Genomic DNA, 22,466 nt, shown 5'->3' with positions numbered 1-22,466 from the left:
TGAAGATGTGACACATTAAGCATACATTCCCTCCTCATATCATTTGTCAAAACCTTGACCACCCAGCTAAGACTATCATTCATCTTCTCAAAATACCTTTAATTGCATCTCTCTGACAAGTAACCAGATTTTTATCTACTTAACAAAAAGAATTATGAAAACCAATCTCCATTTGAGGGAGTGAGAGATATGGGGAAAAGAGAGTAATAGGGGAGGGATGGTGCAAAAAAGGGTTTCAGTTACAACAGACATATTTGTCTTTTCACATATATACATTCCATGTATGAATTAATATTTTCCTTCCCATGTCATCCGCAATTTCACTAAAATCTCTCTCTGAGTTTGCAATTGTTTGCCTCACTTCCCACTGAAATGCAATTCTCGATCCCTAACCAATAACAAATAATGAAATTCATTTCGGCGAACTCGCGTGTCTATCACGTGCCTGCTAACCTTAAACCTCTCACCATTTGCAAGCCTACGCACCCTGCGGCAATGACAAACCCAGAAGAATCCGAGCTCGACGTATTCCTCCAGTGGTTACAGGTACCAAAACTCTTCAAAACCCCTAATTTTTTCACTTACCAACGTTAATGTCTCCTGGGATATTTCTCTGCTTTCTTGAAATGGAAATTGCGATTGAACTCCCAACTTAAACTCAGCTGAATGGAGTCCAACAGCGCGGTTGCAAGATCAAGTACTGTGATTCAAACAAAGGGTTTGGTATCTTTTTATCTGCTGATGATGTCTCTGACGGTAATTTCAAAGCTTTGTTCTATGAAATAAATTTTGGTATGTTGTTGTGTTCGTTGGTTTTTGGCCTTTTTGGTTGCTGAAATTCGTGGGATAAGTAAAGAAATTAAGCGGGTTGTTGCACTAGGATGTGTTCATGTGAGAGCAGGGCCGGCCCTGAGATTTTGGAGGCTTAAAGCGACTTTTAAAAATGAGGCCTTAAGTTTTCTTAAAAAAAAAAATCAATATAAGTGTTTAATATAAGCTAAAAGGATTAAACATGTTATTTTAGTTTCATAATTTAAGTAAAATAAAATTTATAATTTATATCGTTAGAGAAAAAAATCAAACATAACAAAGGACCCCTCAACACTGCATTTTCTCTAACTAATCATGTTATTAACTTTAATAGTAAGAATGCTATTTTTAGCAATGAGAGAATTATTTGTTTTGAAGTTTGTTGCGTGAAAATAAATTATTTTTGGTTTATTTAAATCAAAAGTGTTTTATATTTGAATTTGATATTATAAGTTGAATTTTTTTTAAATAAATATAAAAAAATTATCAAAATATTTATGGTGTGCAAAAAAATTTGAATCTTGGTTTTAAGTAAAATCTACAACACTTAAGAATAACTAATTTAAAATACAAGTGATGAAAAACTTTGTCTATTTTCTACCTAGAGCTAATAGACAATAAGAAAAAAGAATCAGTAGTTTGCTAAAAGACAAAGGGGCCTCCTGTCCTGGGAGTAGAACCCGGAACCTCCAATTTCAAAAAGACACAGCATAGACCATCTTTACTACAACTCTACATTTGCTGAGTTATGGAACAGTTACTATATAATAAAAAGGTATTTTATGAAAAATGGGCCCCAGTTTTTTGTTAAATTTTGAGGCCTAAAGCGACCGCCCCCTAAGCTTTAGCTCAAGGCCGGCCCTGTGTGAGAGTGCAAAAGCCCATTGCCATAAAATGGCACAAAAAAGGAAAAAGAAAAAGAAGGCAAATTGGGTACAAACTCAAGATCATCTCAAATTTGGAAATTGCCAATTCTTCTACCATAGATGGCAACATTGCCATTTGAGAGAGAGAGAGAGAGAGGGAGGGAAAAAGTTTCAATGCTACGGTTATTGGCAATGCCCTCCCACATGATGTCGGCCCCATGTATGGGTGGGTCCCATCCCATGTGAGAGAGGCGTTACAAAAATAACTGTTGCACTGAAAATTTTCTTATGAGTGCAGGCTCTGTTGTTTCTGAGAATATATATATATATATATATATATATATATATATATATATATTGTCTCTTCTGAATTTGTGTTGGGTTTTGGTCTTAATGTTTTTGTCTCTTCTGGATTTTATTTAAGATTCTTTCATCTGTCAAAATCTGGAAACTAAAATAATAAGGACCGATATAAGTGAAATTCACTAAGGAAAATCTTCAGGCGTTTTTAGCTAGTATTTTTTCTTTTCTGTAGCTATTCTATTTGTTATGGTTCGTATTTCAGTTCCTATAGTCGAGATGAACCGGAGAATTAAATTTTCTCACACATCAGTCAAAGTTGGAAATGTTCACGAAAGATGAAGAGATTTCCAAAACGAAGCTGGCATTTTAGGCACCTCAAACAGGTGTTGTTATGTTTGGAAATTTGGATGGCAATACTCTGGAAACTAGAACCCGAATCCTAAGTTTATCTAGTTTTACCATTTCATGCATTTGTAATTGAAACAACATAGATTGACAAAAGTATGTTAGAACCCGAATCCTAAGTTTATCTAGTTTTACCATTTCATGCATTTGTAATTGAAACAACATAGATTGACAAAAGTATGTGTCAGGATTATTCCTCGTTCTTTTTGTTTTTTGTTGATTTCATTTCAAATAGGTAGACGATATCAGAAAGAGAAACTGAATTAATTTTGAGAATTTTGAATCTCAGGGCTTCTACTAGTAGTTCCACTAGATCTGGCTATAACTCCAATGAGAGTACTTCAAGATCCTATTTTGGGACCAGAGTGTAGTGCAATGTTTGAGGAAGGGGACGTAGATGACAGGTTCTTGATGATTTTGTTTCTAACCATAGAACGTCTTCGAAAGAATTCTTCTTGGAAGCCGTAAGTGCAGTATGCATTCAGTTGGTTCTGTACGGTATGGGCATGTCAATGTTGGTGAGTGGTATTGATATATTGCCAATCTATATTTAGGTATCTTGATATGCTTCCAACCACATTTGGGAACCCACTTTGGTTTACAGACGATGAACTCCTGGAGGTGAAAGGCACCACATTGTATCATGCGACTGAATTGCAGGTTAGTAACTGTCTTTCAATTCTTTGAACTGTATTTTGTGATTTCTCATTTACATATCCAGTTGTACGCAAAAGTTTTCTTATTTATTAAAATAGACGTCAACATTCAACATATTGAATCGTCGACAAGTTTATGTTACAGAAGAAAAAGTTGCAATCTCTGTACGAAGACAAAGTAAAGAATTTGGTGAAAAAGCTTTTGGTTCTCCATGGGGAAATAGAAAGGTGTGAGAAATTCTGTTGCTTTAATTTTACGTAGTTATGCAAAACTGCAAATAGAGGGCCCCATGTGAGCATAATAGTGTCGACATGATCTCATCTATGTTGCTCGTTTTCTATTAGAATGCTGGGCATTAGTTGTTGTTGCATGGGGGATGCCTTATTTGGTGAGGGCCCTCTTTGGTTGATAGCATGGATGGTGCTGGAGGAGTGGTCGTAGAAAGGCTTAGGATGTGATCTTTTATTTACCTTTATTTAATTTGTTGGCTTAGTGGGGGATTATCCCTTTTTCATGCAATTCTTTTGAGTGGTTTTTGAGGTATTTTAGATCTTCGTATATCTAAGGGGTTGGTATTTTTTTTCCCTTTGTATACTTCCATGTGGACAACGTTGCCCCACTTTTGGGGATCTCTAAGGATTCTTGTTTACTCAGAATCAAACAATGCATTATGCCGAGTCATCATGTACTAGGTTGGTAACAATTTGTGAAATTATTACGTCTGATGGGTGCAACATGAGGTCCCATGCATGCATGTTGCTCATCTAAGGAAGTTGGATTACCCAGATTAGGTTATACAGTCCTCTATCTTTTTACTCAGGCAGCAATCTTAGCATGGCAAATTATTCTCATGGTAAATACCATGATAAAACACAAAAGAACATGGGTATCGACAGGGAAATGTGCTCCTTTAGATAAGTCTTTACATAAGGAGGACGTAGTACCAATTCAATAGCTCTGGATGTGATTCTCTTCTTTAAGCAATGCAAAATCGCTTGAATAAGTCCTCTATCAATCCAGTTGCGGTGTTTTGCAGCGCAGGCTGCAATCTTGGCAATGGCAAAATCTGTTTTGTGCGGACACCTCAAAATTCAAGTACATAGTACATACTATGTTAAACTGCTGAAGAACATTTGTATCGACTAGAAAATTTCTTACATCTCTCCTTTTATGGGAGGAAGTATTCCCAACTCAACAGCTTAGGATTTTATTTTCTTTATGCTGGATTTGAACTCAGAGCAAGGATGATGCTATGTTGCTTAAAGAAATGGACAATCAACCTAGGGTATAGAAAATTGAAAACCTGCAATCATGGCTTCTCTTCCTAAGGATTTGGGATCAGAATCAGATGAATGACTCTGTGGCACCAACACTCCATCGGAAGCAACGTACTGGTGTCGGACCCGGACACGCTTCGGACACGTGTATGACACTTAATCTCAAAGTGTCCAATATTTGGGGCTGGACACTCTCGACACGATAAGGACACTTGGGGACACATTAGGGACTATAATTAGAGTGTCCCCAAAGTGTTCTGTTCGTATCCTTAAAGTGTCGGAGAGTGTCCAACACTCCAACCCCCAAATATTGGAAAAACATTATGACACTCCAAGATTAAGTGTCCGACACTTGACTGGAGTGTGTCCATGTCCAACACATATCAAACACCAGTAAGTTGTTACATAGTGTGTATATATACATTTAGATGTATATTGACGTGTCCCCCCAACGTGTCCCCCATTTTTTGAAAATTTGTATGTCAGCTTGTCGGTGTCATGTCCCGTGTCTGTGTCAGGGCTACATTGGATGAACCTCTGAAGTACGCAAAGTTTGGAGCTGTATCTATGCAAATGTTTCATAGAAAGCTCATGGTAGATGTTGCCTTATACTGCTGACTGCTGTTATATGCTAACATAGATGGAGAACTTGAGTTCAATCATTATGTTTAAGTGAATAAGGGCACCGCTCATTCAAATCAATGATTCAGTTGGTAGAATTGGGCAATATACTGTAGCTTTGACCAAAATGAAATGCTTGACTGATTTTCTGGTTGTATCCCGAGCACAAGCTTCACCACAGGACATGTTAACATTAGCTGGTTCATCCGGTTGTTATACTTGGAGATTCAATCACTTTTCTGTTGTCCTGTTTCCATTATATCAGGATTAGAATCATAGCTCTAAAGACATGACATGCATTTCTAGGAAAATTCTGGTAGGTTTGTATGCTGAATTTTTGGAAGTTGGCATGTTTTTGTTTTAGATGTTGTGCTGTTAGGTAATTCACCATTTGGAAGTTCCTAGTGAAGTGGAACACAATTGGGTACAGTTATGTATCATTAGGCTGGCCTTCATATTGTACAGTGTTCGGGACGTAGAGAGTGGGCTATATGGTTTATTTTATTTATGCTACTCAAACGTACTTTTTAAAGTGCGTTATGACAATGAAGTCTCTATGCCCTTTTTTATATGTTGTTAAATTGCTGTTATTTCTGTGCAATTATTGATGCAAAGTATGTTTTTCTTGGCCAGTGAAGTGAGTTTTGAAGACTTCCTCTGGTAGGCATCTTCTTGAACTATACTCATGTTCATGTCTTAGAAATCTTCTTGATACATCATATATTGATTGTGCCTTGGGTAACATCATCTCAGGGCAAATTCTATATTTTGGACTCGTGCTCTGAACATTCCATTCCCACGTTCATATGTATATCCACAAGTGCAAGATGAGCAAGACAATACCTTCTCAAGCTTTAATCGAAATGCTGAATCTGATACTAGTAAGATTTCCAGTGGCGAGTTAACTGATGGAAAAGGTGAGGCTATGTTTCCCTTGCTACATGTCCACAGGATAACAGTTCTTATGATCCAACCTAGTTGTATGCTGATCAAATTACACTGATCTGATTTTCTTTGCAGTGTAACAACAACGAGGTCAGAATCTATTTGATTAGTCACTCATTTATGTCATATTTTTTCAGGACTTGAGATTTATGGGGTGGAAGGCCAAGCCACTGAGGTGACACCTGCTTCAGTACAAGGCGAGACTGTTTGGGTTGAGGGTCTTATTCCAGGCATTGATTTTTGCAATCATGGTACTTCAGCTGGTCTTTGATATTGCTAATTGGTTGAATTCCCTTAAAAATCCTGCTTTTGTTTCTCTTCTCCCTCCCTCCCTCCCCCCCTCCCCAACCTTCTTTGCTGTTGTTTTTGGCAGTAAGGCACTTATTTTACCTGTTTAGGTGGTTATTGATGTGGCACGTGTGTTGGATCCTAGCAGAACACTCTAGGCTTTACCTCTTATCAGTATAAAATTGTGTGGGAAATAGAAGTGAAGACCGCTTAGGTTATGGAATATGGATCTTATTTGCTTTCTTTGTGATGTGTACTCTGGTAGTTCCACTTCTTATGCTATTTCAGAGAAAAAATAAGCGAAGGTAAAGGTAGGGGGGAAATATTTCGTTATCCATAAACACTAAGATAGCTAGTCGTGTGTGCACATCTGGATTTGCATACTCACTCTATGGTTGGGATCAGGAGTATGACAGTTTCCCTTTTCACTTCCCTTAGTTGCAGTCATATTTATGTGTATATTGCTTTGTTATTTATTGAAACAAAGTACTTCTGTTCTTTACACTAGTTCCTCTTTTTTAACTCATGTTTATTATCAGTCTGCTATTGGGCAAGACCAAAGGATGTCTGCTGGCTCATCGAACAACTCATGAAGAAATCATATAGTTATATTAGAATTAATATCCTTCCTTCCTGTCTTCGTTGTAATTCTGCGGGCGTGATGGTATATTGGTGTGTAGCCTCACCAATTTCTTCAGTTTTGTCCGTACAATACTTGATAAGTTGGAGAACATTTTTAACCTTTTAGTTTACTTGTATATGTATAGTTCATTTTGTCCGTACAATAGTTGAAGTTGGAGAACATTTTTAACCTTTTAGTTTACTTGTATATGTATAGTTCGATGTGATTGTCTCCTGTCGATTCCTTAGGATGAGGGGTTCTGCTTGTGACCATGAAGGTATATGTATGAGTGGAGTATATAGACAGCTTAGTGTTATTGCTCTGCATGACATTATATTCTGCTGGTATTTGTCTGTCTAACTTCTGATAAACAGGCCTAAGCTATTAAATGGGTGTATGAGAATTCTCTGTTGCTTGGGTGATTCTTAGAATCTTCATGATTTAGCTTCAACTGTTCCTGTGTTCTTTCTTCATTGCTGCAAAAATTGTTGTCCAGATTTGAAGCCTGCAGCGAATTGGGAAGTTGATGGAACAGGATCGACAACAGGAGTTCCCTTTTCCATGTACCTTCTTTCTGGTTGTATTCTTTTTCTGATTTCCTAATTTCCTGTTCTTGTGTCGGTTATGTATCTGTTAAGTTCCCTTGTTCATCTTGTCTAAAACTGAGACTTGTGCTGTTTTAACTTTTTTTTTTAAAATTTCTACCATATTTGTTAACCCCATTTTCCAGAGTGTTAAGTTACCATAATATCTGACTATCCGTGATGTTCTTTTTTGGCACTTTGGAAAGCTGGAAAAAGTCATCTCCAAGTTGAGGATGAGATATCTATCAGCTATGGTAGCAAAGGAAATGAGGTACTTCATGTTGTCATTTAGAGGCCACAATTAATATAGGCAGGGGCGGACCCACCATAGGGCACGTGGGGTCACGTGCCCCCACGCCTTTTTTTTTTAAAAAAAAATTCCTGATTTTGTGTATATACATTATATTTGCTAACACGTGTAATGAGTTGAAGTTTGGTGCAATGGTAGCACCCTTCGTTGAGGAACCAGCGGCGAGAGTTCGAGTCCCCCAATTTCCAACGTCATTTTTTAATGCCCGTGCGAAGTGCCTTTTTTGGTGCGTAGTGCCTTTTTTCATTTTTTAACGTCATTTTTTATTTTTTAATGCCCGTGTTTTTTAAGTTTAGTGCGTAGTGCCTTTTTTTATTTTTATTTTCAAAATCCACTAAAACTCTTTCACAACTAAAGTGTCCCCCACTCCCCAACGTCTCCAATCATTGGTGTAGTACTCAATATGAACCCGCACATTGTATTTGTACATTTTTGGTCCCCAAAACTTGTACTTGTAGAGTTAATAATAGAAAAATAGATGATGAACATGTGATAATTTTGTTTTAACACAGTCGAGATGCGCAAATTTGCCCAAGTATCTTGTTATTAAAATGCATATATACTTTTGAATTATTACACTATCATAAATGCTAAAATTATTTTGGTGTGAATGTGTTTAACTGTAACTCACATATTATGGCGTTACAAAGAAAATTGGTGCCCCCGCTATGTCGAATTCCTGGGTCCGCCACTGAATATAGGTGTTTGTTCGATATACGCGACATTCATGATAACGTCTTGCAAGTTGCAACTCCTCCACTTTTTTAGCTAGTCTAGCATTCGAACTCTTATTTCACTTATCGACCATATGAAAATGTCTTGGTTTTACCTTCAGCTGAAATAACTGTGGTCCCATCTAGAACTTGTATTCATTATTTCCTCTGTGGATCTTACTTCCTCTGGCTTTCTTCTTGTTTTTGTGTTGCCTTCAACTAAAGTGTATAACTTCAGACGATATTTGAAACAAGGTTTATACTTACACAATTTCTTTTATATTGTTCATACTAAATTGTACTTATAAATTTTGCAGATAGGACCTTAGTGTAGAGATTATGTCTTGCAAGAATATTTTTGATATGATTCAAACTTGAAAAATATTTTGAATGTGTTCATAGGCAACTGGAAGCTTTTATCTGCCTTTTGATGAACGATGATTTTTTCCCCTGATGCAGGAACTGCTGTACCTTTATGGTTTTGTTATTGATAACAATCCAGATGACTATCTCATGGTAATTTACTAATATTCAAATCTGGCACGTCTTCTTTTCATACATGTTTTCTTGCCCATCATGCTATTTTAACTTTGAGACTCAATACCTACTCAGAGCAACTTTACCGACTCTTTGCTGCTGGCCACTCTATGCCTGTTTTCCAATTCTGTTACTATGTAGAGGGAAATATTTGCTGTTAAATTGCGAATTAAGTTTGAATCCATAGTGGATATAAATCATGGCAATTGATGGATAGTGACACTGTACAGGTTCACTATCCTTTAGAGGCTATTCAGAGTGTCCCCTTTTCCGAGTCCAAAGCACAGCTTCTTGAAGCACAGGTCAGGAACTTAAACAATGGCACTTTGCCCTATATCTTCTGCACTATTATCCGTGAACTTCAATATTTTTTCCGGCATTAGTGTGATTCCTATTCAAACGTGAAGCAGGTTTTTGTATGTGAAGGTGTCTATGCGCATGTCCACTTGGATATGCATTGGTACTGGATTTATACATGGGTTTGTGCACATGAATATTTGCTTCAAATTATTATTTTTTATTGTTTTCACAGAAGGCAGAACTGAGGTGTCTTCTACCTAGAAGCTTGCTGGATCGTGGTTTCTTTCAGGCTGGCACCATGCAAAAAGAAAGCAATGATAAGTGCAATGTTGTTCCGGTTTCTAACTATAGTTGGTGTGGGCAGCGCAAGATGCCTTCTTACTTGAATAGGCTCGTGTTCCCTGAGGATTTCTTAACTGCCTTGAGGACCATAGCCATGCTGGAAGATGAGCTTTATCAAGTTTCATCATTGCTGCGAGAGGTATGGGTTCTTGATGAAAGCATCTACTCTACTCTATAATTGGATTTTTGTGTTACCTTCATTTTATGTATGGACGTTGTTTCAGGACGATCTTGTTTTTAAGTTAGTTTTGGCGAACTCTATGATGCCGTCAATATGCCATTATACATTGCTGTTTTGTTAATTGGCATAGGAAGATAGTTTGTACTGAATGAGGTCGTCAGAGTGGAGTTATCATAATGCAGATAAGAACTGAAAACTGGACGTGAGTGCCAGGAGAGTATGTATTAGTGTCGATAGTGATATACTGATATGTGAACTCATTGAATTTGGCAAATATCCCAATTTGCATTAAGCATGATGTGGATGTGGACGTATACTCGCTCTCGGCTAAAAGAGGAAAATATTGCTTTCTATTGTTCCCTTCATAGTTGATGCAGTTGGCTGATATGCTTACTGTCAGACCAGTCCAGAAAGCTAATGTTTTTTTTACAAAAGGGTCATTATTTGTTTGGAACATTTCTCCATGCCAGAACCAGTGGTTTCTTAATGCAGTACATCAAATTGTAGGACACTAACCACCTATTTTAGCGAAAGGGTAGGCATATGGTAAAATAAAACATAGCATGAGCATCCAATAGGCAGCTTCTATATGCTGACCTGGGAGTTGGTTTGGTCCATTTACAGCAGGATATGAAATACGGCTATTGTAGAGTGCTTCTTCTTCGTTAGTTATTGCTTTGTCAGTTTGGAATTGTTATTTCTTTCAGCACTTGACTCCTAACTTAATCTGTCTTTTCTCGGTAGCTCGTTGGTTCTGATGGGGAGAGGCAACCAACTGATAAAGAAGTTCAAGCAGCAATTTGGGAATCTTGTGGGGATTCTGGAGCTCTCCAATTGCTTGTCGATCTTCTTAATATGAAGTAATCTCCAAAAACTATTTCCTTCACATAATTATTTTGCTTGTAATTTAGCAGCATTTATTGTCAGATTCTTAATTTCTCCTTCTGCATGCCTCTTGAGTCATTCTTTGGGAATCAGCTATAGTTGTGGAAAAGGTTCTGATTGTATACATCCCAAATGTAGTCATAAACACTATTCTGTTGACTGTGCTTCGTGTTCTAAACCTTCTTTCTGATTTTATTTGTCCCTGCTTAACTTTTAGTGGTTATCTTTGGTGGTGCAATGTTGTGTAAATTGTGTTGGTTATTCTCTCTAGTCTTCACAATCCCTTCTGAATTGATAGGCTCATATGTGAAAATGTGAAGGTGGTGGACATTAAGTTAAAATTGACTATATGTTCCTTTTTTAGAGGTGTTCCCGATAGGTCTGCAATGGATTAAATAGCCGAGAGCCAGGGGTTGGTGATTTTAACCTGGAGGAAAAGGTTTCTCAAACCTATTGCAGGATTGAAGATTGAACAAATTTGTAGTCTGCACCTTTCGAATTTTTAGTCAAACCCATAGAAGTTCTATCAAAGATTTTTTTTCATGCAAGTCTCTTCTTCAAAATCAGATAACCACAAATGTCAGTTGGTAAAATTTCCTTTTGGGATTTCTGTGTCCGGTTTATTTATCTGATCGTATCCATCTTTTTTTGTTAAAACTAGGATCCTGGATCTGTTGCGTTACTTGTGTACAGTCCAGGTGGGTTTTGATATAACATAATCTGTGGGGACAAGGTTAGTAACGGTCAATAGGAGTCAAGCTGTCTATAAAGCCAGGTCTAAGATCAATGACCAATTTCCCTTGAATTACTTTTTCTTTTTCTGGTTTCCTGTTTATTTAAGTGGCGTACTAATGTTTAGGTTCAGTTTCTATAGAATACATCGTACTACTGCTTTTGAACGAAATGGCTTTTCTATTTGCAATCAACCTTGTATCGGCTTACCCCCTCCCCCAATCTCACTAACACTAAGAAAGGGGGGAAAAGCCCCATAAAGGTAAATGGTTTGGTTCTGATGGTATTTGTTAGATACCTTGATATGTTGGGCCCATTCCTAATAGTTTAACCTTCTGGAATTGCTGGTAACTTAACATGGTATCAGAGCTCTGGTGGGAGAGGTCTTGGATTCAAGTTTCTCTGTTTGCATTTGTTCCCCGTTTGCATTTTGTTTCTTCTTCCCTTTGTATTCTGTTTCGCTCTATCTATAAAAATTTGGATCTTCACGTGCAAGACGAGGTTGCATGTGAGGGAGGGTTGATATACATTGTTGGGCCCATTTCCTAACAGCTTAAGTTTTTGGGACTACTTGTAACTTAACTTATCATACAGGGTCCTTTCAGAATAGGATATATGACATCTTATTTGGGTTTTGAACATGAAAGATCCATTCATATACCTTGTGCATGAGTTGTTGCCTTAAGAGGAACTGGCCTCTGAGTTAATACAACATTGTTTTTTTTTTGGTTGATCGGGAGTTCATAGAAGAGTATGCTACCTGTTATCTTTTTATCTACAAACTACTTTTCTTATGTTGTTATCTTTACTTCAGAAGTTTGAAGTACCAGGCTCAGTTTCTCTGTTGTTCAAGGTAGGAATGAATTTAGAACATAAATTGAACTCATTGTAAACAGACCACCAACTACAGAGTCAATTTTTTTTTATGCAGTTTTGTCATTTAAGGATTTCACAGCCTTCCTGAGTTTTCCTTTGTGCCAGGATGGTAGATCTTGAAGAGGGTTCTGGAACAGAGGAAAATGATACTGAGCTACTTGAGAAGGCCTGCAGCACAGAAATCCCGGAAGAGTATACAAGGTACCAAAAAATCTCAGTTTAAAGCAATAATTTTTTCCCTGCTTTGCTTTCTGTGAAACTGAATCTGCATTGCAACACCTATAAGTTTGTTAAGGTATGCTCCGGATGCCACTTTAAGGTTCAAGGGATCTTTCATAATCGGAAACTAAAATGTTCCCAGAGCTACAATATAACCTGGAAAAGTTGTCATCAATTATTTAGAATGATGCGTAAAACTAAAACGCCAGGTAAATTACACTTTGAATGTGTGTATTTTACCTCAACTCTTGTTTTAGTCACAGTACAATCGTTGTGGCATTGAAAACCTAATGTTCTTTGTAATCTTATCATCTGCGATAACCTGTCACACAACTTATAAATTTGTTCGTTCTACTTAAATCTGCGGGACTTAAGCAAGTGTGTAGAGTATAGCTAGTAGGGTTAAAAAGGTACCGAATTAGGTCATATGGTAATAAGTCTAACTCCAGCTAAAATCATTGGCTGCCATATACGGACGTTGACATTGCAACTTGATCAAAAGTGCAAGGTTTAGACTCACCCAATTGAAAGCAGAGAGAACAAAGTGGGATTTGGCCCAAAGTACCTGAGTGGTTACTGCAATTTTCCCTAAACTGCTACTCCAAAAATCTAAACGCAAGACATTTTTTGACTGTCCAAACACTATTAGCTACTTTTCCGCATATCATTGTGAAATTATATTAAGCACTAAAAGAGTCCGGGGGGGGGGGGGGGGGGACGACCAATTAAAATTTCACGCAACCTCCAATTTTAATCCATTAACCGAGTTCCATGCTATTCTAACAATTTAACAATTAAAGTTAATAACAATAAATCTGAAGAAGTCAAACGCAAGGATCTACGTGGAAACTACTTAGGGTAAACTTACCCTAAGCATAAAACTACGGCCTAACTACCAAATTGCTATAGATCAAAAGGTTTACAAAGTGCAAAGAAAGGAATTACAACTTTAACCTAACTCCACCACTTTGATGTAGCTCCCCAAGCTCCTTCTTGATCCCAAAGCCACCATGAGTCCAAAACCTCGATTTCCGCTCACCACGGCTCCGGTATCATCCGGCCAAGTAGTATCATAGGCTACGATGTATGGATATGGAAAAATGTGAAGGATTTTGAAAAACAAGTCAAACTAGAGAGAATACATGAATATTAGAGTATTTCTCAAGATTGACAAAAGATGATCAAATACAAAATTTAAATCATCCAAGTGTAAGAAAAGCCCAAGTGTATGATATGAGAGTGTGATGAAGATTTTTGGACAAAAATAATCAATCTAGAGTGTATTCATGGAGTGTTAGAGAATAACACTAGATTGACAAGTGAAATGATCAAACACAAGGTTTAGATCATTCTAATGCATCAAAACATAAAGTAAATGAGAGTGAAAGGGTTTTCTATCTCTAGAAGTGGGCTGATGCAAAAGCCTACCCTAAAATGGGTGAAAAATGTGTTTAAATAGTGTATAAACCGGAGCCCTACAATGGACCAGAGACACGTAAGCTAAAAAGGCGAAGCGCCAGATAAACGCCCGTGGCGCCAAGCAAACGTTTAAACGCGCTAGAGAAGAGCGAGGGCGCTACGGAGGTGCCACTCAAGGATAGAACAGCGCTGGAGAAGCGCTGAGGCGCTACGGAGACGCTTCTCCTTTTTAAAGGGCTCGAGAAGCGCTGAGGCGCTGCGGAGGCACTTCTCCTTTTCTCAGGGCTCGAGTCTTCCGAAGCGCTGCAAAGTGCTAAGGCTCTAAGGAAACCCAACTCTCTGGACAGACACACAACACCCATGCCTTAGAAAAAAATTCCACTTCCACCACAAAGCAAAACAAACGAGCACACACATGCTAGTACTACTTACAGCTCCAACTAGACTAATGACTGAGCTTTCTTAGAACAACATTAATTGATGAAAATCTAGGCACAAAAATGATTATACGATGCATGAACAATGTTTAATCTAGATGCAAAATGAAGTGTATGCATGTATAACTTTCCGATTCGTGCTCCAAGCACTTTGAGCATTGCATAAGCGTGATCGTCACATCTTTAGACACCGGTGGAGATTAATTCTAGACTCAATCAAGACTAGAACTACCACCCAAAAACCCAATTACACATAAACAAAATGGTTTGACTTAACCCGGAAAATGCCAATTACATTAACACATTGCAACAAAATTGCTCAAGTTCTTACCATCAATATCAACTTGCATTTTTTTTTTTATCACATCAACTTATATTTGTTTGTTTGCCTAAAACTTAGCCTTACCTGTACTTGCACATCTCTTCTATTGTTGAGCGTGAATTGCATGTTTTTTCATGAGTTGGGGAGAATGGCCCCTAACTTTTCTTGCAAAGTTTTGTGCTAGTTGAGTTGTCATAATATATTATACCTGTGGACCCAAAATCAGTTTCCGAGGCTTGTTATTATTCCATACCTCATCCTTTTGTATAGAAAGGTTGTTTATTTAGTGTTTTCCCTTTATCTTTTTTTTCCCATTCATATCCTTCTCAACTCCATAATTGTCAAAAAAAAAGAAAGTACTTTTGATATTTTGAATGTACTCTTTTGTTTTGGATTGCCACAGTTCTGAGGCGAATGAATTGATCACGCGGGAAATGATGAGTAAAAGCAGGTGGTGTAGCATAGTATACCGAAGAGGGCAGAAACAACTCACCCGTCTTTTTGTGAAGGAAGCAGAGCATGCCTTGCAGCTAGCCTTGAGTGAGGGGAACTAAACAGTCAGTCAGAGCCTTTTGTTGTTCTGGAAAGAGAGTTTTTGGAATACTACCAGTTGACAGTCGCTCAACTGTTTGTTCTACCCTTTGCTGTCCCTTTTGGGTTTGTCGAGGGAAATCAAAACAAAACATAGAAGCGCAAACCAGTGCATGGGGCTTCAGCCATGACAGTGCCTTTGGGCGATTCAAATTTATTCTACCGTCCCCCCAATATGGGAAGAGAGTATTTCATTATTAGTACTAGAGATTCGATTTTGTACTACAGATTCTGATAAGAGATTCTATTTGATTTTCATTACTACAGATTTGATGCAAATCTAACTTTCCAAAACCCTATCTTGAGTGGACTGTTTTTGTGGCTTTCTGTCTTAGATTTTTTTTTTTTTTGGCCAGAGATAAACTTGATATAATTAAACAAAGCAAATATTACAGACGCGGTAAGGCTGCCCTTGTCATATCATGAGCAGCTTGCACTACCAGTCTTGACACTTTAATAACTTTTACACAAGCAATAACAAAGGAAACAAAAATCATAAAGAGTAGACCAGATAACCAAAGGTGCACTCTCTGGATCATTCAAACCCTGCACAAACACTGAGCAGTCTGTCTTAATACATAGCCATTCCAACCTCTCCTTAAGAGCCCATTGCAACAGCAGCAGCCCCGCCATGATCTCAACTAAAGTTGCTGATGATGCCACATACTGCACCGCTTGACCCTTAGCCTCTCCGCAGTCAACTTGTTGAACCTAGGCAGCAGCACCCACCCCAGAATTGGCACAAAAAACCTAGCCCAGTTCATGGGCTGAGAAAGGAATTGCTCATATGTATGACTAAACCAAACTTTAGCTTTGGGTTGCTTTGTTCAGATTTGCTCACGAGATGCAAATTGTTAGAGCTCGAGCTTAGAATCAAGCTCCAGCTTGACTAGTTTTGATTTAGACGAAAGTACTACGCATATGAGGAGAGAACTACAAGCAAAATGTAAACATCTACACACAACCACGCATAAAACGAAAATGACATAACTAGATAGAAAATGATACTCTCTCCATCTTTTTTTAAGTGACCACTATTCTATTTTGGAAGAGTCCGGTTATGGTGCTCCCAAACGGTTTTGGGAGCATCATAACTGTTGGAACAGATCAGTTTAATCCCAACCATTGCCAGAAAACCCCTCTTTCTTTCTCTCTCTCTCTCTCTCTCTCTCTCTCTCTCTCTCTTGGTTACCTGCAATTATCGGTTGTTACTGGATGTGAAAATTTTTGGAAGCCCTAAATTATTTTGGCCCCTCCTCCCTCCCGCCCCTCTCTCGCCTCTCCCCTTCCCTCCACCTCCACGACCTCTCCACCTCAATAACGCAGATGACGAAATCAGAGCCGAATGCATCTCATCCCTCTCTCCTCTTGCACAATTGACGAAACCTCCACAGCTCTCCCACCTCCACAGCCCCTAAGCAAACGACAAAAAGTCCTCTCTCGTCCCTAACAGTTAGTCACAACGAAATGCCCTCTCCTCCAACTTTGCAAGGTACTTCTCTCTCTCACTCTCTTGAACACACAGCCACCATTTGCAAAACACAAACACCCCTGCACTGCCACGCGAATCGACGCCGTTGTGAACTGGGTTTTTGGGTTCTCTTTGTCTGCTTAAATTTCACATAGGTTTGTTTGGTATGTGTTGCTGTGAACTGGATTTGTGATGCTTTAGTGCTATTTTGTTGTTGAAGAAACAGGTTTGTGGGTTTGATTTGTAGGCAGTGCTATGAAAATATGTCCGGTATTGAAGTGATGGAATCACTACTTGTTAGTATTTCAAATTTTTGCTTTTAGTCATTGTTTCTAGCTTATTTGGTGAGCCGGGCAAATGGATGGGAAAATATATACTGTATATTTCATTATGTTTTCTGGTTCAGAATGTCTCGGATTGGTGTCAAAGAGATTTAGCTGCTTGTGTTTTTGTGTTTGCACTTGGGTACAAAATTGATTATGTTAGTTGATCAAATATTGAAATGACTATTATCAACTCGGCAGCTATTAGAAGTCAGTGTTGTTTCATGGAATCTTAAGAGATTTACTCGAACGGCCCCAAATGCATCGTGGGGTTATACGGTTATACCACTAAAAACAAGTTAAGTTATTTGCATTCTGCACTGTCTTAGACAAATTGATGCACGTATGTGTACAAACTTACAGGTCATGTCTAAAATTCCACCTCTACCCGTAGATACAGCGACCGATTAGGTGTGTCAGTATGAACTATGAAGAGATAGAGGACAATCTTGCCATCAATTCGGTTTAGATCATAACAAGTGCACAGGTGTGGGTATGAACTATGAAGAGACAGGACAATCCTGACATCAATTCGGTTTAGATTATAACAAGTGCACAAGTGTGGAATTTAAAATGAATGATCAGAGGTTGCAAGCTTTGAACACCTTGAAGGATTTGGTATGCTAAAGCGGTGGACTACCCCATTTGAAGCAATGAGGCGGACCGTCACAACCTGACTGGTTAGACCATCTCCATCATCGTAGTCTTTACGTTTAGCAATGGTAAAATAGCATAGTGCAGCAGAAAACACTCACTCTAGTAGAGTGATGTATCTCGTGCTGAGGTAGCATTGTGCTATTTCGTATAGCATGTTATGTGCTATTATTATGCTTTTGAAATAGAATAAGAAAGGTGGAGTTGGACACCACAGATTGATATGAAGTGCTCTTTCGTTGTGTTGAAATAGAATAAAATGTTACACCAGTACAGATGGTCTCACTGATTGGATATGACAAAAGTAATTAAAAATGAGAAGCTGAAAAAAAATGAATAACATTTAAGCCATTTAGAATTTTGTTAACATATTTATACTATATTTTTCCAGAACTAAACTATCTTTGGGATCATTGTTCTTCCAGTTGCCTTTGTGGTAGACTCATTGTTTCAGTTGGTCAAAATTGTGTGAACAAGAATGCATAAATGTATATGTTTTGACTTGTGCAGGTGGACTTACAGAAAACGATTTCATTCTTGCTGCTAAGATCAATGGGCTCAACCTGCATGATCTCGTGCATAGAAAAGCTTCCAAACAACTAATGGACAGAAGTAGCGGATCAAAAAAAAAAAAAAATACTAATGGACAGAAGTACGCGAGGGCTTAAATGTCAATAAGTACCACAACTTTGTGAAACTACAGTTTGTTATGATAGTCTCTCAGTTAATGGCAATAATTCTGGATGGGCAGACATCTTATATGCAGCTATGTTTTCCATAATAGCTCAAAGTTATTATCGAGGATGGAGTTGGCAAGAGAGAGGGAGAGGCATAGATCAAGGAAGGGAGATTGGCCAAAATAAACTGATGGAGAGAGACAAAGGGATAGAAGAATTAACTGATCAATAAAAGATATTTGTTAAATGTAGCTAAAATTCAAATCTGAAGAGGGTAGGATTGACTTGGTTTTGGACTTGATCCTTTCTGATGAGAACAAGTACATGAATGATATCCGAAAGGCTCAACAGAAATATTTCAGCACCTGAAGGAAAATTTGATGACATTATAGCTATTTTTGTTGTACAGTTCATAAAGAGTAAATTGCAAATGGTGCCTTTTTTTTTTGTTATGGCTTATGTAAATCATTAAACTTGACATGCTATGGGGTCTTTTATTTACCATTGTTGATGAATGTCATACCTTGGTGGCTCTTTTCGTTTGATTAAATGTTGATGACTGTCATGTGCCTTGGTGGCTCTTGTTTGATCAATGGTGACCTTGTTGGGTATGTTTGTGAGCTTATTGGGGTGTGTGCCATGAACAGGTAGTACATATCATTTCAAAGACCATACTTACCATAACTATAGGTGGTGCTAACTATTACCACAAAAAAAGGGAAAATGATTGTACGTACGATTTTAGTGGGCATGGCATGAATTGGTAGTATCTACCATTTTCATGACCAAAAAAACTATTGTCCCGACAACTTGAGTGGGTATGGCATGAACTTGAATTACAGATTGATGTTTCCCCAATTATCAGCTTCTAATTTCGGTCATTTGGTTCGTATGCTCCTACGGTATGGCAAGCAAAACTATATTACCTATGGAGAGTACCTACCATTTTCATAACCATACTTACCACAAATACAGAGAACTTATTCTCCAGATACTTTCTAAATACGGTTTTCATCCGTATTAAAATTACCATAAAAAGTGGTATGTATAGCCATAAGCTATGGTAAGTATAACCACAAAAAAACGTAAAACCTGGGAAGCGTCATTGGATTATTGTGAAACACTTATTCAAGATTCTTCAACTTATGGTCTTTCGGTAAGTTGGTACAAAGTAATAATCACAATTAAATTCAGTTTGTTCTAGAAAAAAACTTACTTGATAAGCTTGTTCAACTTGTTATGAAGCTTCTTCTTAAATCTTCATTTGTTTGGACAAGAGGAGAGATGAATGGGAGCTAAATGAGTTAGAGTGGATAAGTTTGCAGGGTTTAAGGTAGGTGTGGAGAAACGTAGTAACATTAATGCAATAATTGGTGGTATGGTAAGACTAGTTTAAGCATATAGTTTTGCCCTTATTTTATGGTAAATATTGTCAACCATGTGGTAAGTGTTATCAATGAATATTAGTTCACCGTAAAAATTCAGCTTTTGTGATATCTCTAGCCTTATACTTTGGTGAGTAAGCCTTATTCTATAGTAAGTATGACATTAATGACGAGCAAGTATACATTTATATATCATCATTAATGTCGTATTACCTACAACATTAAATTTTATTTGGATCTACTTGTATTACTTTTATGACAAATTAAATAAAAGCATTTATATTAATAAAATTATTTTTAAAATGGATCAAATAAATGAGATATTTCAATTTACTCGTTCATTAGTGGTTACTCCTACATTGGCCAAATGATCAATGTTAACCACACAGATTGTTACTCCTCATTTGCCAAGTGATCAATGTTAACCATCAAATTATCATTTTTGAAATTTGCTAATTGTGTAATTTGAAGGATTGAAATAGATAAGTCTGTGGTTAAGCAATTAAACAAATTAGTCAATCTACTTTAGCTAATTGTATTAATCTTCACTAATCACTATCAATCAACATCATTGTTAACTACCACATTTGCCAAGTATGATCTTAATCGATTCAAATTGTCTGATTAGTTGGCTGAACATATAATCAAATCAATCAATTACAAATGAATCAATCCTCGTTGATTGATCGTTGCCAAGTATATTAGTATCAACACTATTAGTTGTTAGATTTGCAAATTATATCATATTGATCACTATAAATTATATTAATGAAATCAGATAGCCTAATTTCATTAAATATTATCATAAATTCAATTGAGAATTGCAATGACTCTGATTTTTGGTAAATAAAAATTTCATTTAAATATTTGAATTTTATTTTTAAATACTTGGATTGCTTTTAAATTTTTTTTTAAATTTCTATAAACCGTCATGATTAAATTTTAGTCCTTAAATTTATATTTCTTGATTAGAAATCCTACGTGGCAAGTAGAATTAGTTTTCAACCGATTAGTTGGAAGAATCGAACTACCAATTCATCTAGTTACAATCTCCTAACCATTGATGGACATTTTTGACTATCTTTGAGCCTTGTGAACCCCTCCAAACCCTAATTGAACTCTTGGACCTTAAGAAGTAATCATATTATATTCCATGACTTGTCATTTCAAACCTTATTCTACATTATTATATATCCCTTTACCCATTGGATAATAAATATTAGGAAAATTTTTATCCCTTGGTTAATAAAACAAAACTTGCCAATGTGTGTGTGTGTGTGTGTGCATATATATATTTGACTAGACAAGTCAAAACCAAATCCTATCACCTTACTTTCAAAAGAAGCTAACTTAAATGCCACCCTTTGACTAATAGGCCTAAATCTAAGTTACCTACCAAAGTCACTTTCCTAGATTGCCTATGTACTTATATATACATAAATATGAGTACATATGTACCTTTTAGGCTATTTTAAGCATGCCTATATATGTCTATATATACATAGTACTTTTGACAACCCATTTCTAGACTTCCTCTTTGTTCTTTCTTGCAAGCAACCTATTCTAGGACAAGACAAGCCAAAAACCCTTCATGATTTGTCATTTTAAGGCCATACCTATCATCATTACCTCTTTACCCTTTGGACAATAATTGCTAGGGAAAAGTTTATCCCTTGGGTAATAGAACTAAGTCTTGCCAAAATCCAAAAAGTACACATAAGATTTGGCTAGCCAAATCAAACCAAACTCCACACTCAACCTAAGTACCACATGACAACCTATTCTAAACTTTTTTTTGTTCTTTCTTCCAAGCAAGCCATTCCTAGTACAAGAATAGACTAAAAACCCTTTTTAATAACCTAGATTTTGGACCAAAAATTGGATGACAAGGCATGGCATGCTTTGATGTGATTTGACTACACAATGAGGCAAATCCATGGGGGAGAGAGAGAGAGAGGGAGAGAGGGGGAGAGAGAGAGAGAGAGAGAGAGAGAGAGAGAGAGAGAGAGAGAGAGAGAGAGAGAGAGAGAGAGAGAGAGAGAGATATTTCAGCCAAGGGAGGGAGAGAAAGAAGCTTCATTTTTCCTATAAATAGGACCATTGTCCAAGCATGCAACTCACACCTTCAACCTTCAACCTTCAACTTCTCTCTGTAGAATCCTTGTGTTCTTACTTTGTTTTTCCTAGTTCTTCCTTGTTCTTGAGTTCTTCCTAAGTTCTTCAAGAAACTCATCCTAACCCGCCATTAAACCGCCACTCAACCACCCTTTGATCCATAAAAGTTTAGTAGTATAGTCAAGAACCAGTTTCGAGAGAAACCTTTCTCTTTCGAAGCTATTGAAAGCTTACTGTAAGAAGTCACTCCGCTCGAACATCAACTTACTTTTCGTAGCCGCCCTACCGCCAAGAAGAACGGTAGATTTTCCCTTACTCATTAATTCTAAGTATAAAAGTTGTATGATCATGTAGATTTTTCCGTCCTCATTATCTCTAAGTATATGTAGTTTATCCTTACTCTCTAATTCTAAGTATAAATAAAAACTTGTATGAATTACTTGTATTACTTGTCTTGTGGTAAAGCATAAGTGATTTCACTCCAAAGGCATCCGTACATGTGGCGTTATGCTTTAAGTAGGGATTTGAGCATGATTAGTAATATAGAGTAAGATGATCTTGCTAATTTAGTTTCAAGATTACAATGAATGATTTATGAT

The 22,466-nt window shown here is 37.2% G+C and overlaps 1 protein-coding gene across 5 annotated transcripts; it reads left to right on the top strand.

The window, feature by feature from the left end:
* Window positions 1-316: 316 nt before the first annotated feature.
* LOC131324276 (uncharacterized) lies at window positions 317-15,568 on the top strand. Of its 5 annotated transcripts, none has more exons than XM_058356193.1 (17): window positions 368-546; window positions 663-756; window positions 2,674-2,848; window positions 2,939-3,044; window positions 3,186-3,268; window positions 5,573-5,599; window positions 5,693-5,856; window positions 6,022-6,135; window positions 7,291-7,371; window positions 7,585-7,649; window positions 8,861-8,917; window positions 9,169-9,240; window positions 9,471-9,719; window positions 10,506-10,621; window positions 12,196-12,231; window positions 12,360-12,455; window positions 15,055-15,568. In XM_058356193.1, exons 1-17 carry the CDS (start codon window positions 406-408, stop codon window positions 15,203-15,205), a joined length of 1,827 nt encoding a protein of 608 aa, XP_058212176.1. In that variant the 5' UTR covers window positions 368-405; the 3' UTR covers window positions 15,206-15,568. The 5 variants fall into 5 exon arrangements, with proteins under 5 accessions (XP_058212184.1, XP_058212176.1, XP_058212169.1 ...); XM_058356186.1 differs by having other exon boundaries at window positions 12,193-12,231; XM_058356201.1 differs by lacking the exon at window positions 12,196-12,231 and having other exon boundaries at window positions 317-546.
* Window positions 15,569-22,466: the final 6,898 nt, after the last annotated feature.

This window comes from Rhododendron vialii, chromosome 1a (assembly GCF_030253575.1).
Source record: "Rhododendron vialii isolate Sample 1 chromosome 1a, ASM3025357v1".
Classification (NCBI taxonomy): Eukaryota; Viridiplantae; Streptophyta; class Magnoliopsida; order Ericales; family Ericaceae; genus Rhododendron; species Rhododendron vialii.
This window is presented reverse-complemented; position numbering and strand designations above follow the sequence as displayed.